We start from the raw sequence: 23,518 nt of genomic DNA on the forward strand, positions 1-23,518 counted from the left end.
ATTTGGAGTTTCCCGGACGTTTGGGACAGGAATTAATGGTGTGAGACGGAGCTGCACAATAGAGACAGAGAAACTCGGAGAGACGTCTTCGGCGCTCAGCAGGAGTTAAACGGGAACGGCCAAGTTGCATGGGCTCATCTTTAGATGGTGACAGTTGACGAGGAGGAGGAGCAGAAGATTTTGGAGCAGATGATCTTCCACGCTCAGTTGCTCTCTCTCTGAAACGTAAATCAACTTTCGTGCAGAGTGAGATTAGCTCATCTAACTTAGAAGGTAAGTCTCTGGTAGCTAACTCATCTTTAATACGCTCAGATAAGCCATGCCAGAATGCAGCATACAGGGCCTCGTCGTTCCATGCCAGTTCGGATGCCAGGATCTGGAACTGTATCAGATATTGTCCTACAGTACGTGACCCCTGGCGTAAACGGAGAATCTCGGATGAAGCTGAGGTTACCCGGCCTGGCTCGTCGAAGATGCGCCTGAATGTTGACACGAAGGCAGTGTAGGAAGATAGCAGGGTGTCGGACCTCTCCCATAACGGTGATGCCCAATCAAGGGCTGAGCCACTGAGAAGAGAAATAATGTAGGCAATTTTTGTACGGTCACTGGGAAAATTGCCAGGTTGTAGCTCAAACTGAATCTCACACTGGTTGAGAAATCCCCTGCAGAATCTTGGAGATCCGTCAAATTTTGCTGGCGTTGGAAGTAGAGATGAGCGCCTGAAATTTTTCGGGTTTTGTGTTTTGGTTTTGGGTTCGGTTCCGCGGCCGTGTTTTGGGTTCGAACGCGTTTTGGCAAAACCTCACCGAATTATTTTTGTCGGATTCGGGTGTGTTTTGGATTCGGGTGTTTTTTTCCAAAAACACTAAAAAACAGCTTAAATCATAGAATTTGGGGGTCATTTTGATCCCAAAGTATTATTAACCTCAAAAACCATAATTTACACTCATTTTCAGTCTATTCTGAATACCTCACACCTCACAATATTATTTTTAGTCCTAAAATTTGCACCGAGGTCGCTGTGTGAGTAAGATAAGCGACCCTAGTGGCCGACACAAACACCGGGCCCATCTAGGAGTGGCACTGCAGTGTCACGCAGGATGTCCCTTCCAAAAAACCCTCCCCAAACAGCACATGACGCAAAGAAAAAAAGAGGCGCAATGAGGTAGCTGTGTGAGTAAGATTAGCGACCCTAGTGGCCGACACAAACACCGGGCCCATCTAGGAGTGGCACTGCAGTGTCACGCAGGATGGCCCTTCCAAAAAACCCTCCCCAAACAGCACATGACGCAAAGAAAAAAAGAGGCGCAATGAGGTAGCTGACTGTGTGAGTAAGATTAGCGACCCTAGTGGCCGACACAAACACCGGGCACATCTAGGAGTGGCACTGCAGTGTCACGCAGGATGTCCCTTCCAAAAAACCCTCCCCAAACAGCACATGACGCAAAGAAAAAAAGAGGCGCAATGAGGTAGCTGTGTGAGTAAGATTAGCGACCCTAGTGGCCGACACAAACACCGGGCCCATCTAGGAGTGGCACTGCAGTGTCACGCAGGATGGCCCTTCCAAAAAACCCTCCCCAAACAGCACATGACGCAAAGAAAAAAAGAGGCGCAATGAGGTAGCTGACTGTGTGAGTAAGATTAGCGACCCTAGTGGCCGACACAAACACCGGGCACATCTAGGAGTGGCACTGCAGTGTCACGCAGGATGTCCCTTCCAAAAAACCCTCCCCAAACAGCACATGACGCAAAGAAAAAAAGAGGCGCAATGAGGTAGCTGTGTGAGTAAGATTAGCGACCCTAGTGGCCGACACAAACACCGGGCACATCTAGGAGTGGCACTGCAGTGTCACGCAGGATGTCCCTTCCAAAAAACCCTCCCCAATCAGCACATGGACGGACTGCCACGGTTAGGTGGTATAAAAAAACCACGGTTAGGTGGTATATAATACAATTATGGATGGACGGACTGCCTGCCGAGTGCCGACACAGAGGTAGCCACAGCCGTGAACTACCGCACTGTACACTGGTTGATAAAGAGATAGTAGTATACTCGTAACAACTAGTATGACACTATGACGACGGTATAAAGAAAGAAAAAAAAATACCACAGTTAGGTGGTATATATTATAATAATAATACAATTATGGATGGACGGACTGCCTGCCGACTGCCGACACAGAGGTAGCCACAGCCGTGAACTACCGCACTGTACACTGGTTGATAAAGAGATAGTAGTATACTCGTAACAACTAGTATGACACTATGACGACGGTATAAAGAAAGAAAAAAAAATACCACAGTTAGGTGGTATATATTATAATAATAATACAATTATGGATGGACGGACTGCCTGCCGACTGCCGACACAGAGGTAGCCACAGCCGTGAACTACCGCACTGTACACTGGTTGATAAAGAGATAGTAGTATACTCGTAACAACTAGTATGACACTATGACGACGGTATAAAGAAAGAAAAAAAAATACCACAGTTAGGTGGTATATATTATAATAATAATACAATTATGGATGGACGGACTGCCTGCCGACTGCCGACACAGAGGTAGCCACAGCCGTGAACTACCGCACTGTACACTGGTTGATAAAGAGATAGTAGTATACTCGTAAGTTCGTAACAACTAGTATGACACTATGACGACGGTATAAAGAATGAAAAAAAAACCACGGTTAGGTGGTATATATTATAATAATAATACAATTATGGATGGACGGACTGCCTGCCGACTGCCGACACAGAGGTAGCCACAGCCGTGAACTACCGCACTGTACACTGGTTGATAAAGAGATAGTAGTATACTCGTAACAACTAGTATGACACTATGACGACGGTATAAAGAATGAAAAAAAAACCACGGTTAGGTGGTATATATTATAATAATAATACAATTATGGATGGACGGACTGCCTGCCGACTGCCGACACAGAGGTAGCCACAGCCGTGAACTACCGCACTGTACACTGGTTGATAAAGAGATAGTAGTATACTCGTAACAACTAGTATGACACTATGACGACGGTATAAAGAAAGAAAAAAAAATACCACAGTTAGGTGGTATATATTATAATAATAATACAATTATGGATGGACGGACTGCCTGCCGACTGCCGACACAGAGGTAGCCACAGCCGTGAACTACCGCACTGTACACTGGTTGATAAAGAGATAGTAGTATACTCGTAACAACTAGTATGACACTATGACGACGGTATAAAGAAAGAAAAAAAAATACCACAGTTAGGTGGTATATATTATAATAATAATACAATTATGGATGGACGGACTGCCTGCCGACTGCCGACACAGAGGTAGCCACAGCCGTGAACTACCGCACTGTACACTGGTTGATAAAGAGATAGTAGTATACTCGTAACAACTAGTATGACACTATGACGACGGTATAAAGAAAGAAAAAAAAATACCACAGTTAGGTGGTATATATTATAATAATAATACAATTATGGATGGACGGACTGCCTGCCGACTGCCGACACAGAGGTAGCCACAGCCGTGAACTACCGCACTGTACACTGGTTGATAAAGAGATAGTAGTATACTCGTAAGTTCGTAACAACTAGTATGACACTATGACGACGGTATAAAGAATGAAAAAAAAACCACGGTTAGGTGGTATATATTATAATAATAATACAATTATGGATGGACGGACTGCCTGCCGACTGCCGACACAGAGGTAGCCACAGCCGTGAACTACCGCACTGTACACTGGTTGATAAAGAGATAGTAGTATACTCGTAACAACTAGTATGACACTATGACGGTATAAAGAATGAAAAAAAAAACACGGTTAGGTGGTATATATTATAATAATAATACAATTATGGATGGACGGACTGCCTACCGACTGCCGACACAGAGGTAGCCACAGCCGTGAACTACCGCACTGTACACTGGTTGATAAAGAGATAGTAGTATACTCGTAACAACTAGTATGACACTATGACGACGGTATAAAGAAAGAAAAAAAAATACCACAGTTAGGTGGTATATATTATAATAATAATACAATTATGGATGGACGGACTGCCTGCCGACTGCCGACACAGAGGTAGCCACAGCCGTGAACTACCGCACTGTACACTGGTTGATAAAGAGATAGTAGTATACTCGTAACAACTAGTATGACACTATGACGACGGTATAAAGAAAGAAAAAAAAATACCACAGTTAGGTGGTATATATTATAATAATAATACAATTATGGATGGACGGACTGCCTGCCGACTGCCGACACAGAGGTAGCCACAGCCGTGAACTACCGCACTGTACACTGGTTGATAAAGAGATAGTAGTATACTCGTAACAACTAGTATGACACTATGACGACGGTATAAAGAAAGAAAAAAAAATACCACAGTTAGGTGGTATATATTATAATAATAATACAATTATGGATGGACGGACTGCCTGCCGACTGCCGACACAGAGGTAGCCACAGCCGTGAACTACCGCACTGTACACTGGTTGATAAAGAGATAGTAGTATACTCGTAAGTTCGTAACAACTAGTATGACACTATGACGACGGTATAAAGAATGAAAAAAAAACCACGGTTAGGTGGTATATATTATAATAATAATACAATTATGGATGGACGGACTGCCTGCCGACTGCCGACACAGAGGTAGCCACAGCCGTGAACTACCGCACTGTACACTGGTTGATAAAGAGATAGTAGTATACTCGTAACAACTAGTATGACACTATGACGACGGTATAAAGAATGAAAAAAAAACCACGGTTAGGTGGTATATATTATAATAATAATACAATTATGGATGGACGGACTGCCTGCCGACTGCCGACACAGAGGTAGCCACAGCCGTGAACTACCGCACTGTACACTGGTTGATAAAGAGATAGTAGTATACTCGTAACAACTAGTATGACACTATGACGACGGTATAAAGAATGAAAAAAAAACCACGGTTAGGTGGTATATATTATAATAATAATACAATTATGGATGGACGGACTGCCTGCCGACTGCCGACACAGAGGTAGCCACAGCCGTGAACTACCGCACTGTACACTGGTTGATAAAGAGATAGTAGTATACTCGTAACAACTAGTATGACACTATGACGGTATAAAGAATGAAAAAAAAAACCACGGTTAGGTGGTATATATTATAATAATAATACAATTATGGATGGACGGACTGCCTGCCGACTGCCGACACAGAGGTAGCCACAGCCGTGAACTACCGCACTGTACACTGGTTGATAAAGAGATAGTAGTATACTCGTAACAACTAGTATGACACTATGACGACGGTATAAAGAAAGAAAAAAAAATACCACAGTTAGGTGGTATATATTATAATAATAATACAATTATGGATGGACGGACTGCCTGCCGACTGCCGACACAGAGGTAGCCACAGCCGTGAACTACCGCACTGTACACTGGTTGATAAAGAGATAGTAGTATACTCGTAACAACTAGTATGACACTATGACGACGGTATAAAGAAAGAAAAAAAAATACCACAGTTAGGTGGTATATATTATAATAATAATACAATTATGGATGGACGGACTGCCTGCCGACTGCCGACACAGAGGTAGCCACAGCCGTGAACTACCGCACTGTACACTGGTTGATAAAGAGATAGTAGTATACTCGTAACAACTAGTATGACACTATGACGACGGTATAAAGAATGAAAAAAAAAACCACGGTTAGGTGGTATATATTATAATAATAATACAATTATGGATGGACGGACTGCCTGCCGACTGCCGACACAGAGGTAGCCACAGCCGTGAACTACCGCACTGTACACTGGTTGATAAAGAGATAGTAGTATACTCGTAACAACTAGTATGACACTATGACGACGGTATAAAGAATGAAAAAAAAACCACGGTTAGGTGGTATATATTATAATAATAATACAATTATGGATGGACGGACTGCCTGCCGACTGAAGACACAGAGGTAGCCACAGCCGTGAACTACCGCACTGTACACTGGTTGATAAAGAGATAGTAGTATACTCGTAACAACTAGTATGACACTATGACGACGGTATAAAGAATGAAAAAAAAACCACGGTTAGGTGGTATATATTATAATAATAATACAATTATGGATGGACGGACTGCCTGCCGACTGCCGACACAGAGGTAGCCACAGCCGTGAACTACCGCACTGTACACTGGTTGATAAAGAGATAGTAGTATACTCGTAACAACTAGTATGACACTATGACGGTATAAAGAATGAAAAAAAAACCACGGTTAGGTGGTATATATTATAATAATAATACAATTATGGATGGACGGACTGCCTGCCGACTGCCGACACAGAGGTAGCCACAGCCGTGAACTACCGCACTGTACACTGGTTGATAAAGAGATAGTAGTATACTCGTAACAACTAGTATGACACTATGACGACGGTATAAAGAAAGAAAAAAAAATACCACGGTTAGGTGGTATATATTGTAATACAATTATGGATGGACGGACTGCCTGCCGAGTTCCGACTGCCGACACAGAGGTAGCCACAGCCGTGAACTACCGCACTGTACTGTGTCTGCTGCTAATATAGACTGGTTGATAAAGAGATAGTATTCAATACATACAACAATATACTACTATACTGGTGGTCAGGCACTGGTCACCACTAGTCACACTGGCAGTGGCACTCCTGCAGCAAAAGTGTGCACTGTTTAATTTTAAATTAATATAATATTATGTACTCCTGGGGGCTCCTGCTATAACAACCTGCAGTGCTCCCCAGTCTCCCCCACAATTATTATAAGCTTTGCCTTTTATACATTGATGTGCAGCACACTGGGCTGAGCTGAGTGCACACAGACTGAGTCACACTGTGTGACTGGCTGCTGCTGTGTATCGTTTTTTTTCAGGCAGAGAACGGATATAGCAGAGAACGGATATATTATATTAAAATAAATAAAAGTTAACTAACAACAACTGCACTGGTCACTGTGGTAAACTCTGTCTGACTCTGCACAATCTCTCTCTCTCTTCTAATCTAATTTCTAATGGAGAGGACGCCAGCCACGTCCTCTCCCTATCAATCTCAATGCACGTGTGAAAATGGCGGCGACGCGCGGCTCCTTATATAGAATCCGAGTCTCGCGAGAATCCGACAGCGTCATGATGACGTTCGGGCGCGCTCGGGTTAACCGAGCAAGGCGGGAGGATCCGAGTCTGCTCGGACCCGTGAAAAAAACATGAAGTTCGTGCGGGTTCGGTTTCAGAGAAACCGAACCCGCTCATCTCTAGTTGGAAGATGAAGACGTGGAGCAGAAATGGGTAAGGTGGGTGGGGTTATAGCTGGAGTCACTGTGGTTGACGCACCAGACGCGCCTGATCCACGGAGAGTTGTCTGAATCCCATCCAGCCGAGTAGAGAGATCCTGGAGACAGCGGATGATGTGGCCCTGTGCAGCCTCCTGATGTTCTAGTCGGGCTGCCAGTTCTTGCATCGGCCTGGCCGCTTGATCCTGGTCTCCGGCTGGATTCATTAGGTCAGTGCTTACTGTCACAACTGAGGGCCTGAGCTGACGGGAGGCAGCCTCAGTTGTAGGGGCTGAGATGTACCGGAACCTGGGAGGTTGTATCAGACCCCTGGACATGTAAGTAACATGAATAATAACTGCCCGAAGGCGTGACCACGACAACTTGGATAAAAGTCAATGATGTTTATTATGACAACTCTGCAACACAGCAGCAGTAACAGAAAACGTAAAAGTCAGCAAAGAATAAATACAGTTCCTGGGTACTACAGGATGGCAGGAGCCACAGGGCACTGGTAGTGTGAGATAGTTCTTATGATCTTCTAGATGGAAAGTCCTTACCAGGCCCGACTGTAGCAATGGAGATAACCCAGGATTGTGCCAGCTGGTGTTCCAGGAAAAGCTGGGTTGCTGAAGATAAAACAGCTGCTGTGGATACTGGCTGGAACCAGACTGTTGTTAGCACGGAGTGGATACTGGCTGGAACCAGTTAAATAATAAATGAACTTGGGAGCGATGAAATATGAACTGAAATGTAGAACTTGAGAGCGGAGAAATAATAATACCGGTGGAGAGTGGTAAAGTGTAGAAAGGACACCGGCCCTTTAAGGGAAGCTGTACTCTGCTGGAAGCTGAGCTGGAAGCAGGTAATGTTGTAGCTGGAAACAGATGAATCCACAATGGATTGGAGAGTCAGGCTACACCGCAGGTGGAATGCTGGTGCGGGTCTCTATGGTGGAAGTCTTGAGACAGGAGCTGGAACCTGGAAGACAATCACAGGAGAGAGACAAACAGGAACTAGGTTTGACAACCAAAGCACTGACGACTTCCTTGCTCAGGCACAGTGTATTTATACCTGCAGCAAGGAAGGGATTGGCTAGGCAATTATGCAGATTAACAATACTGACAACAGATTGGAGGAAATGATCAGCTGACAGAATCCAAGATGGCTGCGCCCATGCAGACACTTGGAGGGAAGTTTGGTTTGTAATCCATGTGGTAATGAAAACAGTAATGGCGGCGCCGGCCACTGGAGACAGGAGACGCCAGGCTGACAAGTGCACATCCAACCACGCGGACACAGCGGAGGCCGCGGCTGACGTAATCGCCACTCTGACACTCTGCATGCAGAAGCTCAGGGACGGCGGCGGAGGCCGCGGGAGACGCCATGCCAGATGTAATAAGGCGTTACTGTGACAGCGTCTCAGAGAGACAGGAGAGGATGCAGGAATGTGAACATTAGGATAACAGATGGGATCCGGTCCTGGAGCGCTGAGCCAGCCTTAGGAGGCATCTGATGGGTAAGAAATGGCGTCCAGATACCCGGATCGTGACATAGAGGAATGGATGGTAACCACCTAGGAACATCCTCCCTTATACGTCACCTGCAGCGCATTCATCAGAAGTCAGTGTCAAGTTGTGAAACTTTGGGTAAGAGCGTAAGCAGTCCACTGACACCTAAATCCCTTCTTCCTCTTGTACCCAAGCTCCTACAAGCCACACCACCAACTCCCTCAACGTCAACTTCCTCCTCAGTCAGGAACGTCAGTAGTCCTGCAGGCCATGTCACTGGATCCTTGAGTGGTACGTCTGCTGTTGCTGCCACTGCTGTTGTTGTTGCTGGGAGTCAATCGTCATCCCAGAGGGGAAATCAGAATGCTGGGAGTCAATCGTCATCCCAGAGGGGAAATCAGAGACCACATGTACTACTTCCAGTAAGCAATTGACTGTCCAACAGTCCTTTGTAAGGAAGATGAAATATGACAGCAGTCATCCTGTTGCAAAGCGGATAACTGAGGCCTTGACACTTATGTTGGTGTTAGACGTGCGTCCGGTATCAGCCATTAGTGCAGTGGGATTTAGACAATTGATGGAGGTATTGTGTCCCCGGTACCAAATCCCATCTAGATTCCACTTTACTAGGCAGGCGATACCGAGAATGTACAGAGACATCAGAAAAAGTGTCGCCAGTGTCCTAAAAAATGCGGTTGTATCCAGTGTCCACTTAACCACAGACATGTGGACAAGTGGAGCAGGGCAGACAAAGGACTTTATGACTGTGACAGCCCACTGGGTAGATTTATTGCCTCCAGCAGTAACAACAACAGCAGTGGCACCAGTAGCAGCATCTCGCAAATCCAAACTCATTTCTAGGCAGGCTACGCTGTGTATCACCGCTTTCCATAAGAAGCACACCGCTGACAACCTCTTACGGAAACTGAGGGACATCACTGCACAATGGCTTAACCCACTTAGACTCTCCTGGGGATTTGTGATATCGGATAACACCACCAATATTGTGCGTGCATTTCAAGTGGGCAAATTCCAGCACATCCCATGTTTACCACATACAATTAATTTGGTGGTGCAGAATTTTTGAAAAATGACAGGGGCGTGTGGAGATGCTGTCGGTGGCCCAAAAAATTGCGGGCCACTTTCAACATTCTGCCACTGCGTGCCGAAGACTGGAGCACCAGCAAACACTCCTGAACCTGCCCTGCCATCAACTGAAGCAAGAGGAATGCCCCTGACTCAAGCGCAGTGGAGAATGATTTCCGTCTTGTGCAAGGTTCTCCAACCCTTTGAACTTGCCACACATGAAGTCAGTTCAGACACTGCCAGCTTGTGTCAGGTCATTCTCATCAGGCTTTTGCAGAAGCAGCTGAAGAGATTAAAGGAGCAGCTAAGATGGAGCGATTCCGCTAAGTATGTGGGACTTGTGGATTGAGCCCTTCATTCGCTTAACCAGGATTCAAGGGTGGTCAATCTGTTGAAATCAGAGCACTACATTTTGTCCATCGTGCTCGATCCAAGGTTTAAAGCCTACTTTGTATCTCTCTTTCTGGCAGACACAAGTGTGCAGAGGTGCAAAGACCTGCTGGTTAGTAAATTGTCATCTCAAGTGGAACGTGACCCGTCAACAGCTCCTCCTTCAATTTTCCCGCCACTGGGGCTGCAAGGAAAACCCGCTGGCGGCGATGCAGGGTAGTCAGGTGCAATAACTGACATCTGGTGCGGACTGAAGGACCTGCCAACGATTAATGACGTTTACTGTCACTGCATATGATTCTGTCACCATTGAAAGAATGGTGGAGGATTATATGAGTGACAGCATCCAAGTAGGCACGTCAGACAGTCCGTATGTATACTGGCAGGAAAAAGAGGCAATTTGGAGGTCCTTGCACAAACTGGCTTTATTCTACCTAAGTTGCCCTCCCTCCAGTGTGTACTCCGAAAGAGTGTTTAGTGCAGCCGGTAACCTTGTCAGCGATCAGCGTAGGAGGTTACTTCCAGAAAATGTGGAGAAGATGATGTTCATCAAAATGAATTATAAATTCCTCCAGGAAGACCTTGACCAGCAATTGTCTCCGGAAAGTACACAGGGACCTGTGATGGTGGATTCCAGTGGGGACGAATTAATACTCTGTGAGGAGGATGTACACAGTGAAAGGGGTGAGAAAACAAACAATGAGGATGAGGTGGACATCTTGCCTCTGTAGAGCCAGTTTGTGCAAGGAGAGATTAATTGCTTCTTTTTTGGTGGGGGCCCAAACAAACCAGTCATTTCAGTCACAGTCGTGTGGCAGACCCTGTCGCTGAAATGATGGGTTTGTTAAAGTGTGCATGTCCTGTTTATACAACATAAGAGTAGGTGGGAGGGCCCAAGGACAATTCCATCTTGCTTTTTTTTCTTCTTTGCATCATGTGCTGTTTGGGGACTATTGTTTTAAAGTACCATCCTTTCTGACACTTCCGTATATGTCCAGTGGTACTGCTAAATAATTCCAGTGAAACTGTCGTATATTTCCAGTGGTACTGCCATATAATTCCAGTGATATTGCTGTATAATTCCAGTGGGAAAGACTGCGTAGGGAACATAATGTGACCATAGCAGCATAAACGCACCGTCTGGGCTTCCGCAGCGCCGCTCAATGCATCACCTTGGCTTGGAAGGGGTTAATATTTTGTGGTGGGAGGAACGTAGAGAGAAGGTAGGGGGGGCTGATTGGCTGGATCATGGATAGGGGCTGGCCTGTCATACATATAACCTGCTGACCGGGTACTTCCTGCCTCTCTTCCAGCTCTTCTCGTGAGGCTGCAAGTACTGTACTCATTTATATAGCATATATCCTTATACTCTCTCATACTTCCTTACAACTCCCTTTACACTTCTTTCATTCCCTCTCCTCTGTTCTTTTCCTTTCTATATTCCTCACTTCTCCTTGCTTTCTTTACCCTTTCCTATTCTTCCCTGTGCCTCCCCTATGGCCGCCAGAATCCAACCCAGCCGCACCGCTGGCCTCCCCGCCCGGCCCCTGGACGCCTCTGATGTCCAGCCAGCTCGGGGAGTGCCTGCTGTGGCTGCCAGAGAGGTTCGGGGTGCGCACGGCCGGGCTCAGCTGCCCGCTCGTGCTCCCTTCGCGATTGTGCTCTCCGTCACCGCTGCTAGCCGCGGCGGGGAACGGAGCACAGGGGGATAGAGGCGCACGCGGCGGCTTACCAAGGACGGTGCTCTGCCGTCCCTGAGCCCGTCGCTAGTCGATACCCGCGGCCGCTCCGATTACGTGGGGCCGCTGATCCGCGGCTTGCTGCCACCAGGGGGGACATCACCCAGCCAGATACCTTCACTACTGAAGTTACTGGGTGGGTGGGGGGTCGCGCGGCTGCCAGACACGTCTAGGCAGCAAACGCATGCTGCTTTTCATCCTGCCAGGTGGGGAGCCCAGATGAGGCCTGACCCATCTGGCCGGCTCTCCCCTTCGGCCGGTCAGGTCCGGCCTGCGCCCTCCCCTGAAAGAGCGGGGCATCGCCCCCGCTCTGCTGCTGCACATCCCCCGTTGCCAGTTGCAGATAGGGCAGGGCAAGTTAGAAGAGGGCGTTCTGCGTCCGCCCACGGCGGGGCGGCCCTCCTGGCCTCTCCTGCCGTGGATGGCCGCGTAGCGCCTACCCCTCCCGGACTGACTCGGATGGCGAATGGCGCTGCTGCCGCCGTCCGTGGCCGTGCGGCTCCTCCCGGGGTCACTCACCCTATCAGGGGGTGGCGTGCGCCGGCGGAGGGCGACCGTTCTTCCCATCCCAGCGTCCTGTCGTCGCCTGCCGACGTCGCTGCAGACGGCTTTCATTCCGACGTCACGCTGCCTCCTTCCAGTAGTGATGACTCTCCGGTTTCTCATCCTGAGGGCAATGCTCGGGATAGGAGGAGGTCGCGGCGCTGGCGGTTTGCGCAAGGTTCCTCGTAGCGGGATGGCTGTACCGTGATTCCTGACAGTGAGGGTTTGTCCTGGTCCTTGCTCCCAATGGGAGGTTTATGAACCTCCCGTGGGGCGCACGACTCGCGTGGCGGCTCTGATCTTCCTATGCCTTCCACTGCGGCTGCACCCTTGGTGGACGCCACCGCTCTGTCCACCATTTGTGCCGCTACTGTGTCGGCAGTGGCACCCTTGTTATCCTCCGTACCCGGGGGACTAGGGCGACCCGCTGCTTCTTTGGCGGATAGCATTGCGCAATCTCTTACTCCGCTTCTGTCCCCTGGCGCGACGGTTCCCCCGCCTGCCTCGCTCCCGGCGGCTGTGGGTCCGGTGGGGGAGCTGGGGAACAATGTCTCTTTTGTCTCCCCAGCCACGGAAGTCGTTGTCAGAATGGAGTCTGTCGGTGCATCCTCGAGTCGTCCGGTGGCCGTTGGGACGGACGGTGTTCCCTCTCGTGCAGGTGAGTCTTCATCGGACCCCGACTGGTCCAGGGGGAGCGCGGTTACACCCCATAGCGGCTTGGGAGCGGGTACTCACTCCAGCTCATCTAGCGTAGGCAGCAGTGCGCGTAGGGTTTCCAGCAAGTGCAGCAGGCGCAGCCGTAGGCTTCGGGACACCGACTCTTCCCTTGCTTCCACGTCCTCGGAGGGTCTGTCCTCCTCCGACGGTGGCTTGCACAGGGTTAAGCGTCGCAGACGGCGCGAGCGTCGGTATTCAACCTCGTCCGCCTCCCAAGTCTCGGTGGAATCGGACACCGTACACTGCGCTAATGCGGCCGTGCAACGTGGACTCAGGCCCCGGGTCCGGGACCATATCCGTAAGGGCAAATATGTAAATATTTTTGCTCTTACTAGTGACGATCGTAAAGCCTTACTTTCAGCTAAGAAAAAAGGGCAGGGCAGCGAGGACGCTTTGCGCTCCTACCGGAATTGGGTGCGATGTATGTTGATCTTTGCTGCTTGTTACCTGGAGACCCGCCCAGACGAACACATGAATGTTGTGCGATATCAATTCCTCATACACGTGCTGTACAAAGTATAAAGGGTCGGCCTGGCGTCGTTATGATGAGGATTTTCGGCGCAAACAACACGGGCGGCAGATCTATAACTTCAGTAAGAAAGATGTGGAATTGTGCTCGGAACTGACCCAGGGTTCGGCCGGCACTAGGGACGTCGGCACGGCAAAGTGTTGGGCAAACCGACCTGCCTCTCGTTTGGCCGGCTTTCGCGGCGGTTCAGGGCGCGCGGGGCATGGCAGATGCTTCGCTTTTAATAATGCCCAATGTGACTTAGGCGGCCGGTGTCGTTTTCGTCACTCCTGTATCAGATGTAGCGGGGGCCACGGGATTAAGGACTATCCCAGTCCAGCGACCAGAGGGGCTTCCGGACCGCAGACCCGGCAGAGTCGCGCTCCCGCTGCCTCTGGCGTTGGCCACAGCCCCCACCCCAATTAGACTTCGGGCACTCATTCCCTGGCAGCGACGGTACCCGCAGCCGGCGGACGCCCAATTCTTACACTCGGGTTTCGCGTTGGGCTTCCCCTTGCCGATACATGGACGGATGGATCCCGGGGCGGGTACGAACCTGCGATTGGCTAGGGAAATTCCGGACGTGCTCCGCCAGAAGGTGGAGGCTGAAGTGGCGTTAGGAAGAATGATAGGCCCTTTCCGGGAACCCCCCTTGCCAGATTTGGTCTTGTCCCCCGTAGGCATAGTGCCCAAAAAGGCTGTGGGAAAATTTCGGCTTATCCAACATCTTTCCTGTCCTCTGGAGTCATCGGTTAACGATGCCATCCTTCATGAGCAGTGTAGGGTTGTTTACCTGTCCTTTGATTCAGCTATAGACACCATCCGGTCTTTTGGACCTGGGGCAGTGATGTGTAAATTGGACATCCAGTCAGCGTTCCGTCTCCTTCCGCTGCACCCGTCTGCCTTTTCGGTTTATGGGTTTTAAGATAGATGATGGATATTACATCGATCGGTGCCTCCCTATAGGCTGTTCTATCTCTTGCGCCTACTTCGAAAGATTCAGCTCTTTCCTCCACTGGTGTCTCGAGCAGGCGACGGGCGAACGGGGAATTTCGCACTACCTGGACGATTTTCTTTTTATCGGCCCATCAGACTCAGATCACTGTCTCCTCTTGCTGCAGGGGGCTCTGACCCTCTTCGCACACTTCGGGGTTCCGGTGGCACCTGAAAAGACGGAGGGTCCCTCCACCTCCTTGGTTTACCTAGGGATTCTGATCGATACCGTCGGTGGTCTGTGTCGGCTCCCTGCGGACAAGGTGATGTGCTTACACGACGGCATCCAATATGCGCTGGCTGCGGGCAAGCTCACTCTCAAACAGGCTCAATCCCTGTTGGGCCTGTTTAACTTTGCTTGCAAGGTGATCCCCATGGACAGGGTTTTCTGTAGAAAATTGGAACGGGCCACCGTGGTGGTTAGACACCCGCATCATTTTCTTAGGTTGTCCCTTGAAATCCGATGAGATTTGCGTATTTGGAACGACTTTCTTGTTCGTGTCAACGGCATCTGTATTTGGCAGGAGGCGGCCGTGTCTAGCCCATCTCTAGAGCTTTTCACGGACGCCTCTGGCGCTTACGGGTTCGGAGCTTATTTCGCAGGCCGTTGGTGCGCGTATCCTTGGCCTCGGGCCTGGCTTAGCAAGGACCTCACGACGAGCATGCTGTTGCTGGAAATGTTTCCCATTCTGGTCACTCTGGAATTGTGGTGGGATGCCATGCGTAACAAACATGTTATCTTCTGGTGCGACAATTTGGGCATGATTTTTGCCATAAACCACCAAAAATCCACGTCCTTGCTGCCGGTCCTGCGGGTCCTTGCGCAGATAGTCTTGCTATGTTTGGTGAACAACATTACGTTGCGAGCCAAGCATGTCCCTGGCGTGCGTAACAAACTTGCGGATGACCTGTCTCACGGCGATTGGCAGCGGTTTAGGCGCTTTGCTCCTGCAGCGCTAATCCAAGGGGAATCCTGTCCTGCTTATGTCTGGCAGGTCATCCACCCGGATTGGAGGAGTTAGCCCACAGGTCTTTGGCCCCTGCCACTTTTACGGCCTATCGGGCCGCCTGGGAGCGGTGGAGTCGCTTCCTCCTGGAGAGAGGCCAGCGTGGTAAGACCTCTCATGATTTACTCTTAGAATACATCTGGATGTTGTACTCCGATGGGATTTCGCGGGCGTCTGTTAGCAGGATTCTGGCGGGTATATCATACTTTCTGCAGCTTCGGGGGGAAGCGGATTTTACAAAGTCCTTTTTCCTCTGGCGGGTGTTGAAAGGTTGGGCTCGGGCGATCCCGCCCCTCCTGGATACTCGCCTGCCGATCACGGGTGCTTTGCTGAGGCGGATTTTGGGATCCCTTAGGAGTATTTGCTCCTCGGGATACGAAGTTCGCCTCTTCATGGCGGCCTTTACGATGGCCTTCCATGGTGCATTCAGGGTGGGTGAGCTGGTGTCTGTCTCTCGGACTTCTGCCTCGCCCATGCTGGCAGCCCACGTCGTCATACGACCGGACGGTTTGTGGTGCAGGATTCAGCGCTCCAAGACTGATGTAGTCGACAGGGGGCAGTGGGTTCGAATAGGTCGGGCTCATGCGCGGGGCATTTGTCCAGTTGCCGCGGCCCAGGCTTATTCGTCCCTTCGGCCTCCAACGCCCCCCGGGTGGCTCATCCATAGTGACGGTTCCCCGTTGACCAGATATCAACTCCGGTCGGTTTTGGGACATTGTCTTTTGTACATGGGTCTCTCTTCGGCCGACTATGGGACTCACTCTTTCCGCATTGGCGCTGCTTCAGCAGCCGCTGCGGCGGGTTGGTCCAAAGTCGAAGTCCGGGCACTGGGTAGGTGGAGGTCTGGCGCAGTCAGACGCTATATCAGGCCTTTTCCTCCCAGTGCAACCATTTGAGGACTAGCCGCTCATCGCAGTTGCACTTTGCGATTGCGGGGGCCTTGAGGAATTTTTGTTTTATCGTTGGTTTTACCTACGGCTTTTGCCGGCTAACGAAGTTTTGTTTTTGCCTCAAGTCAAATTGGGTGGCCCAACCCCCCCCCCCCCCCTCCAATCCCCGTTAGGGACGTAGTTAGGTTGCCCATTTAAAAATTTTATCTTTTATTTAATTTATTAACCTTCGGGCGGCAGTTGGTCGATTTGGGTATCCACTGTTTCTGGTCTTGCATCTGGGTGGCAATGATCTGGTGCGCCGCACGGGGCTTGACATTCACCTCGAGATCAGCCGTCAGCTGTTGGAACTTATGGCTGACTGCCCGTTTTGCCTGATCCTCTGGTCAGACATCGTCCCTCGGCGGTCTTGGCGTGGAGCCTTTAACCCCGGGGCGATTGACCTAGTTCAGAGGTGGGTCAATTCGGTTGTCAGTCGTGCTGTCCTCCAGCATGGCGGGCTGGTCGTGCCCCACGGTGCTATCTCCTTCCGGGATCCGACCCTGTACTGGTCTGACGGGGTGCATTTGTCGCCAGCTGGCATGCTGATCTTTTTGGAGGACATTATTCACGTTCTTCGGTCCCCTTAGGTAATTTTTCTCTTTTGATAGTCTTTTTGGGTTTCGTTGCGTTAGTTTGTGTTCTAGATTTTAGGTCTCTTTAGTTAGTTTTGTTCTGCTTTTTAGGTCCCTTTAGTTAGTTTTTCTGTCTTTTGGGGTTTTTCGTTCGGTGGCGGTGGCAGGTTGGTAACCTGGCAGTTGGCCGGTTTCTGAACGGTTACTTAATTTTAATTATGAGTTCAAGGTTAGAAGTTTGGGTGTACTTTTAGGTAAATTTCATAGTCTTTTGAATTAGTTTACGGGCATCACTTTACCAAGTGGGGTCCGTATAATTGGTATAAACATATGTGGATGGCGGGGGCCGGTGGCCCAATTTTTTACCCCGTAGGGGCGGAGTGTACCTCCGTCCCTACAACTGTTGGTGGGCAGGGGTAGTGGTAGAAGGTCGACCCCTGTCCTTGGATTTTTGATTTTCAATGTTCGAGATGGAGGCAGGAGGCCGATCCTGGAACATCTGGGGCAGAAGGCACATATGTTTTTTATTGCTTGTTTTTTCTGTATTATAACATTGATCACCCATGTTACGTTTATTATGTTTAACCGTTCTTCTCCCCGCCACCTTAGTTAGAGAGGGAAGTCTGCATTTTAGTGTTAGTATTTAATAGGCCTTCCTCTCAGAAAATAAAAGCTGACCCCTTTCACGCCAACTACAGTTGTTGTGTCTTGATAAGTGTGCTTGAGTGGCGCGTGGATGCATCTGACGTGTGAGGTTTATTGTTTGTGTCGCTTGGCTTAGTCATACAGATACCTCGGTGCAACAATATTGTGAGGTGTGAGGTGTTCAGAATAGACTGGAAATGAGTGGAAATTAATGTTATTGAGGTTAATAATACCGCAGGATCAAAATTACCCCCAAATGATGTGAGTTTAGCTGTTTTTATGGTTTTTTCAAAAATCATCCAGATCCAAAACCAAAACCAAAACACGAAAAGTGCCAGCCGCACCGCAGCACCTGTGTATAATGCCCACATGTATATACTGCTGCACCTGTCTATAATGTCCACATGTATATACCTCTGCACCTGTGTATAATGCCCACATGTATATACTGCTGCACCTGTCTATAATGTCCACATGTATATACCTCTGCACCTGTGTATAATGCCCACATGTATATACTGCTGCACCTGTCTATAATGTCCACATGTATATACCTCTGCACCTGTGTATAATGCCCACATGTATATACTGCTGCTGCACCTGCGTATAATGCCCACATGTATATACCGCTGCACCTGTGTATAATGCCCACGTGTATATTCTGCTGCACTTGTGTATAATGCCCACATGTATGTACCGCTGCACCTGTGTATAATGCCCACATGTATATACTGCTGCACCTGTGTATAATGCCTACATGCATATACCGCTGCACCTGTGTATAATGTCCACATGTATATACCGCTGCACTTGTGTATAATACCCACATGTATATACCGCTTCACCTGTGTATAATACCCAGATGTATATACCGCTGCACCTGTGTATAATGCCCACATGTATATACTGCTGCACCTGTGTATAATGCCTACATGCATATACCGCTGCACCTGTGTATAATGTCCACATGTATATACTGCTGCACCTGTGTATAATGTCCACATGTATATACTGCTGCACCTGTGTATAATGTACACATGTATATACCGCTGCACCTGTGTATAATGTACACATGTATATATACTGCTGCACCTGTGTATAATGTTAACATGTATATACTGCTGCACCTGTGTATAATGCCCACATGTATATACCACTGCACCTGTGTATAATGATGCCTACATGTATATACCGCTGCACCTGTGTATAATGCCCACATGTATCTACTGCTGCACCTGTGTATACTGCCCACAAGTATATACTCTACTGCTGTACCTGTATAATGCCCACATGTATATACTACTGCACCTGTACCCTTTGGCTCATATATTGTGTAGAAATCTGGCTGTAGTACTATCCAGTGACCCTTCAGCCAGTTACCTCACCACACGTCCCTGGTGTACAGCTCTACACTGGCAGTATACTGTATGTGCCCGGTTTATGCCGTACACTTACACTTGATAACAAAGGATTTGCTGTTTGGCTTCAACAGAGTTTCTAAAACTTCTAATGTGAATAATAATAATAATAATAATAATAACAACCACAGAATAGATAAAACATGAAGCATAATATTTATCCAAGCAACCAAGAAAGCACCTCGGCATCAGTGGGTTATTCACAAGGAGCTCGCCATTGCTGGTGACTGTCATCAAAATCATTATCATCCGTATGTGACCCTGAGCACTAGCAGATGACACCTAATGTGTCTTATTCCCCCTCTACAGATGAATCAGGGGCGCAGAAATCACGCAATGTACACTACGCAAACTGGCGTAATACTGCATCTTGTCTAGACCCCCTTTCCCGGACCCTCTCCCCCTGTCAGTAGTACCCCAGCCCTCAAAGTCTTAAGGAGCTCATATACTAGACGATATTATGAGCGATTTGGATGTTTCCGGTGGAACCGAATGAGAAATCGTTCATAATAGTGCAGATCGTTCAGTGTCTATGAGCGATAATGATGCGCGGTCTCGCGGGTCGTTTGTCATGTCATTAGGTCTTCCCTATCGCTAGTGACAGCGTGCTCCTGGATGTGGCCACTTCTAGACCTTCTGCAAGATCTTCAGATCTATATGCTGGCCCTCATTCCGAGTTGTTCGTTCGCAAGCTGCTTTTAGCAGCTTTGCACACGCTAAGCCGCCGCCTACTGGGAGTGAATCTTAGCTTCTTAAAATTGCGAACGACGTATTCGCAATATTGCGATTAGACCTCTCTTAGCAGTTTCTGAGTAGCTTCAGACTTACTCAGCATCTGCGATCAGTTCAGTGTTTGTCGTTCCTGGTTTGACGTCACAAACACTCCCAGCGTTCGCCCAGACACACCTCCGTTTCTCCGGCCACTCCTGCGTTTTTCCCAGAAACGGTAGCGTTTTTTCCCACACGCCCATAAAACGGCCAGTTTCCGCCCAGAAACACCCACTTCCTGTCAATCACATTCCGATCACCAGACCGATGAAAAAGCCGTGAGTAAAATTCCTAACTGCATAGCAAATTTACTTGGCGCAGTCGCAGTGCGGACATTGCACATGCGCATTAAGCGGAAAATCGCTGCGATGTGATAAAAAATACCGAGCGAAGAACTCGGAATGACCACCGTTGTGTATTGCACTATGGGGGTTACTCAGAGATGTTAGCAAACCAAAAAAGTTAGCAGCTGGGCAAAACCATGTGCACTGCAGGGGGGGGCAGATGTAACATGTGCAGAGAGAGTTAGATTTGGCTGGGTTATATTGTTTCTGTGCAGGGTAAATACCCCCTGTTTTATTTTTACACTGCAATTTAGATTTCAGTTTGAACACACCCCACCCAAATCTAATTCTCTCTGCACATGTTACATCTGCCCCACCTGCAGTGCACATGTTACATCTGTCACACCCCACCCAAATCTAACTCTCTCTGCACATGTTACACTCCACCCAAATCTAACTCTCTCTGCACGTGTTATATCTGCCCCACCTGCAGTGCACATGTATACATATATAAATACAATTACAGCCTGATTCAGAGACAGGCATCGGAGTCACTGGTGTAATAATATGCAAGTGCTGGTGTAACCCTGCCTCTTGTGCACTAGCGTGCGCTGGAGGACGTAACCCCCGAGACGCTCAGTTTGCGTGCCCACGTGTGCAGTATCACCACCAATGGTTCAATACAGCCAATCATCAGCACACCGTCAATCATCACTTGCACCAGCCTATGTTCATCTCCCCCCTGTGACTGTGCGTCTGAGAATGCAGCCCACTTCCACTGACCCTCCACATTCACTCTGCCCATCTCCCAGTCACCGCCCAGGAACGCCCAACGCTTGTCCACCCCCTTCGTGGAACCAGTGACCCTGTACATAATAACACCCTTGTGCATACAGTCAGGGGAGCGCATGTACCGTAGGGGATTCCAGAATGTGCTGTGGGGATTTCCAGCAAGGTTTGCACATGTGTAGTAACAAATAACTGCCCCAACATCAGCGCTGCGTTCAGATAATGTCCACCTATGAATCAGCCCCTTAGTGTCATCTACTGTAACGTTTCTTTCTTTTCACAGGTCAGATTTACTTGAGAACTACAATAGTCCTCCCTGTGTTACAGCATCTCCCCAGCTAACGACCCAACGGTGTGATGCTCAACTGCCCTGGATATGCCAGAAGAAAACTGAGACATGTAACTTCAGTATGGACACTCTGCGCTGTTTTGGGGAAAAAATTGGGTTTTTTGGAGAGAAACATCCAGGAGAAGATGAACTGTAGGAAGACTTTGTAGAGGTCCAGCTCTGCTTCACTATGAAGGACCTCAGCTCTGATCCTCTGTGGGGCTCTAGCTCTGCTCCACTATGAAGGACCTCAGCTCTGATCCTCTGTGGGGCTCTAGCTCTGCTCCACTATGAAGGACCTCAGCTCTGATCCTCTGTGGGGCTCCAGCTCTGCTTCACTATGAAGGGCTTCAGCTCTGATCCTCTGTTGGGCTCCAGCCCTGCTCCACTATGGAGGGCCTCAGCTCTGATCCTCTGTTGGGCTCCAGCCCTGCTTCACTATAGAGGGCCTCAGTTCTGATCCTCTGTAGGGCTCCAGGTCTGCTCCACTATGAAGGTTCTCAGCTCTGATCCTCTGTGGGGCTCTAGCTCTGCTTCACTATGATGGTCCTCAGCTCTGATCCTCTGTTGGGCTCTAGCTCTGCTTCACTATGAAGGTCCTCAGCTCTGATCCTCTGTTGGGCTCCAGCTCTGCTCCACTATGAAGGGCTTCAGCTCTGATTCTCGGTGGGGCTCCGGCTCTGATCTTCTGTGAGGAGCCTCAGCTGTGATCCTCTGTGCTGACCCCTTGACCTTCCCCACGCTACTAATCTGTGGGTCTGGTTCTTGCTAACTGAAGACCCATTTGTGCTTATATCTATGAATTCCTATATAAGTCTTTCCAGCTGCATAGGGAGACACTTAGAAGCCCCATGGGGTATTACTGCAGAGTGTGAGGCTGCCTGAACCACTGACCTTCCAATGGGCATTGAGGTTGACAGCTTTGTATGAGCAGGGCTAGTGCCACCACTAGACAAACCCAGACAGTCACCTAGGGTGCTAGGGCATACAGTGCTTCCCAGTGCATGTGTGAGCTGCGGGGGACACTGGGAAGTCCTGTAGGGTCACCTAGAGGAAAGTAATAGGCTTCTGTTAGGCAACTCCACCCAGAGTTTGATGCATATGGGCAATGCAATGAACCCTCCATAATGTGTATTTTCGGAGGATTGGTTGCATTTAGAGCATAGTGCATCCCCTGTATAGTGACTGTCACAGGACTTAAGGGAAGAATATTTTTCTTTCCCTGTAAAAGTTATGGATACACCAAGTAAGTGCTGTCACTTTTGATAAACTGGCTGTGGTGCTTTTAAAAAAAAAAAGCAGGGTCACCCGGCGTGACGCGGCGCAGATATGTCATGTGTAGCAGTTCTTATATATTAGCTAATTATTTGGTAAATAGACCAGATGCTATTTACAAAATATACAAAAGCTCTGATTAGAGAAATAAAATGAAAGTTTAACTAAACAAAAGTTTATTTCAGCAAAATTAAATAAATGTTATTGCGACTATGATTAATTAATTAACTAAATCTATTTTCTCTATCGTCCTAGTGGATGCTGGGGTTCCTGAAAGGACCATGGGGAATAGCGGCTCCGCAGGAGACAGGGCACAAAAAGTAAAGCTTTTCCAGATCAGGTGGTGTGCACTGGCTCCTCCCCCCATGACCCTCCTCCAGACTCCAGTTAGATTTTTGTGCCCGGCCGAGAAGGGTGCAATCTAGGTGGCTCTCCTAAAGAGCTGCTTAGAGAAAGTTTAGCTTAGGTTTTTTATTTTACAGTGAGTCCTGCTGGCAACAGGATCACTGCAACGAGGGACTGAGGGGAGAAGAAGTGAACTCACCTGCGTGCAGGATGGATTGGCTTCTTGGCTACTGGACATTAGCTCCAGAGGGACGATCACAGGTACAGCCTGGATGGTCACCGGAGCCGCGCCGCCGGCCCCCTTGCAGATGCTGAAGTTAGAAGAGGTCCAGAATCGGCGGCTGAAGACTCTGA

General features: G+C 48.7%; 1 protein-coding gene across 1 annotated transcript in view; it reads left to right on the forward strand.

The window, feature by feature from the left end:
* Nucleotides 1-23,102, forward strand: part of LOC135053517 (C-type lectin domain family 4 member F-like) — a 235,034-nt gene extending 211,932 nt beyond the window's left edge. Inside the window, exon 9 of the mRNA XM_063957486.1 lies at nt 21,500-23,102. Within this exon, the coding sequence (XP_063813556.1) occupies nt 21,500-21,701 (202 nt within the window). The 3' untranslated portion in view covers nt 21,702-23,102. The remainder of the gene's footprint in view (nt 1-21,499) is intronic.
* Nucleotides 23,103-23,518: the final 416 nt, after the last annotated feature.

This window comes from Pseudophryne corroboree, chromosome 1 (assembly GCF_028390025.1).
Source record: "Pseudophryne corroboree isolate aPseCor3 chromosome 1, aPseCor3.hap2, whole genome shotgun sequence".
In the NCBI taxonomy this organism is placed as follows: Eukaryota; Metazoa; Chordata; class Amphibia; order Anura; family Myobatrachidae; genus Pseudophryne; species Pseudophryne corroboree.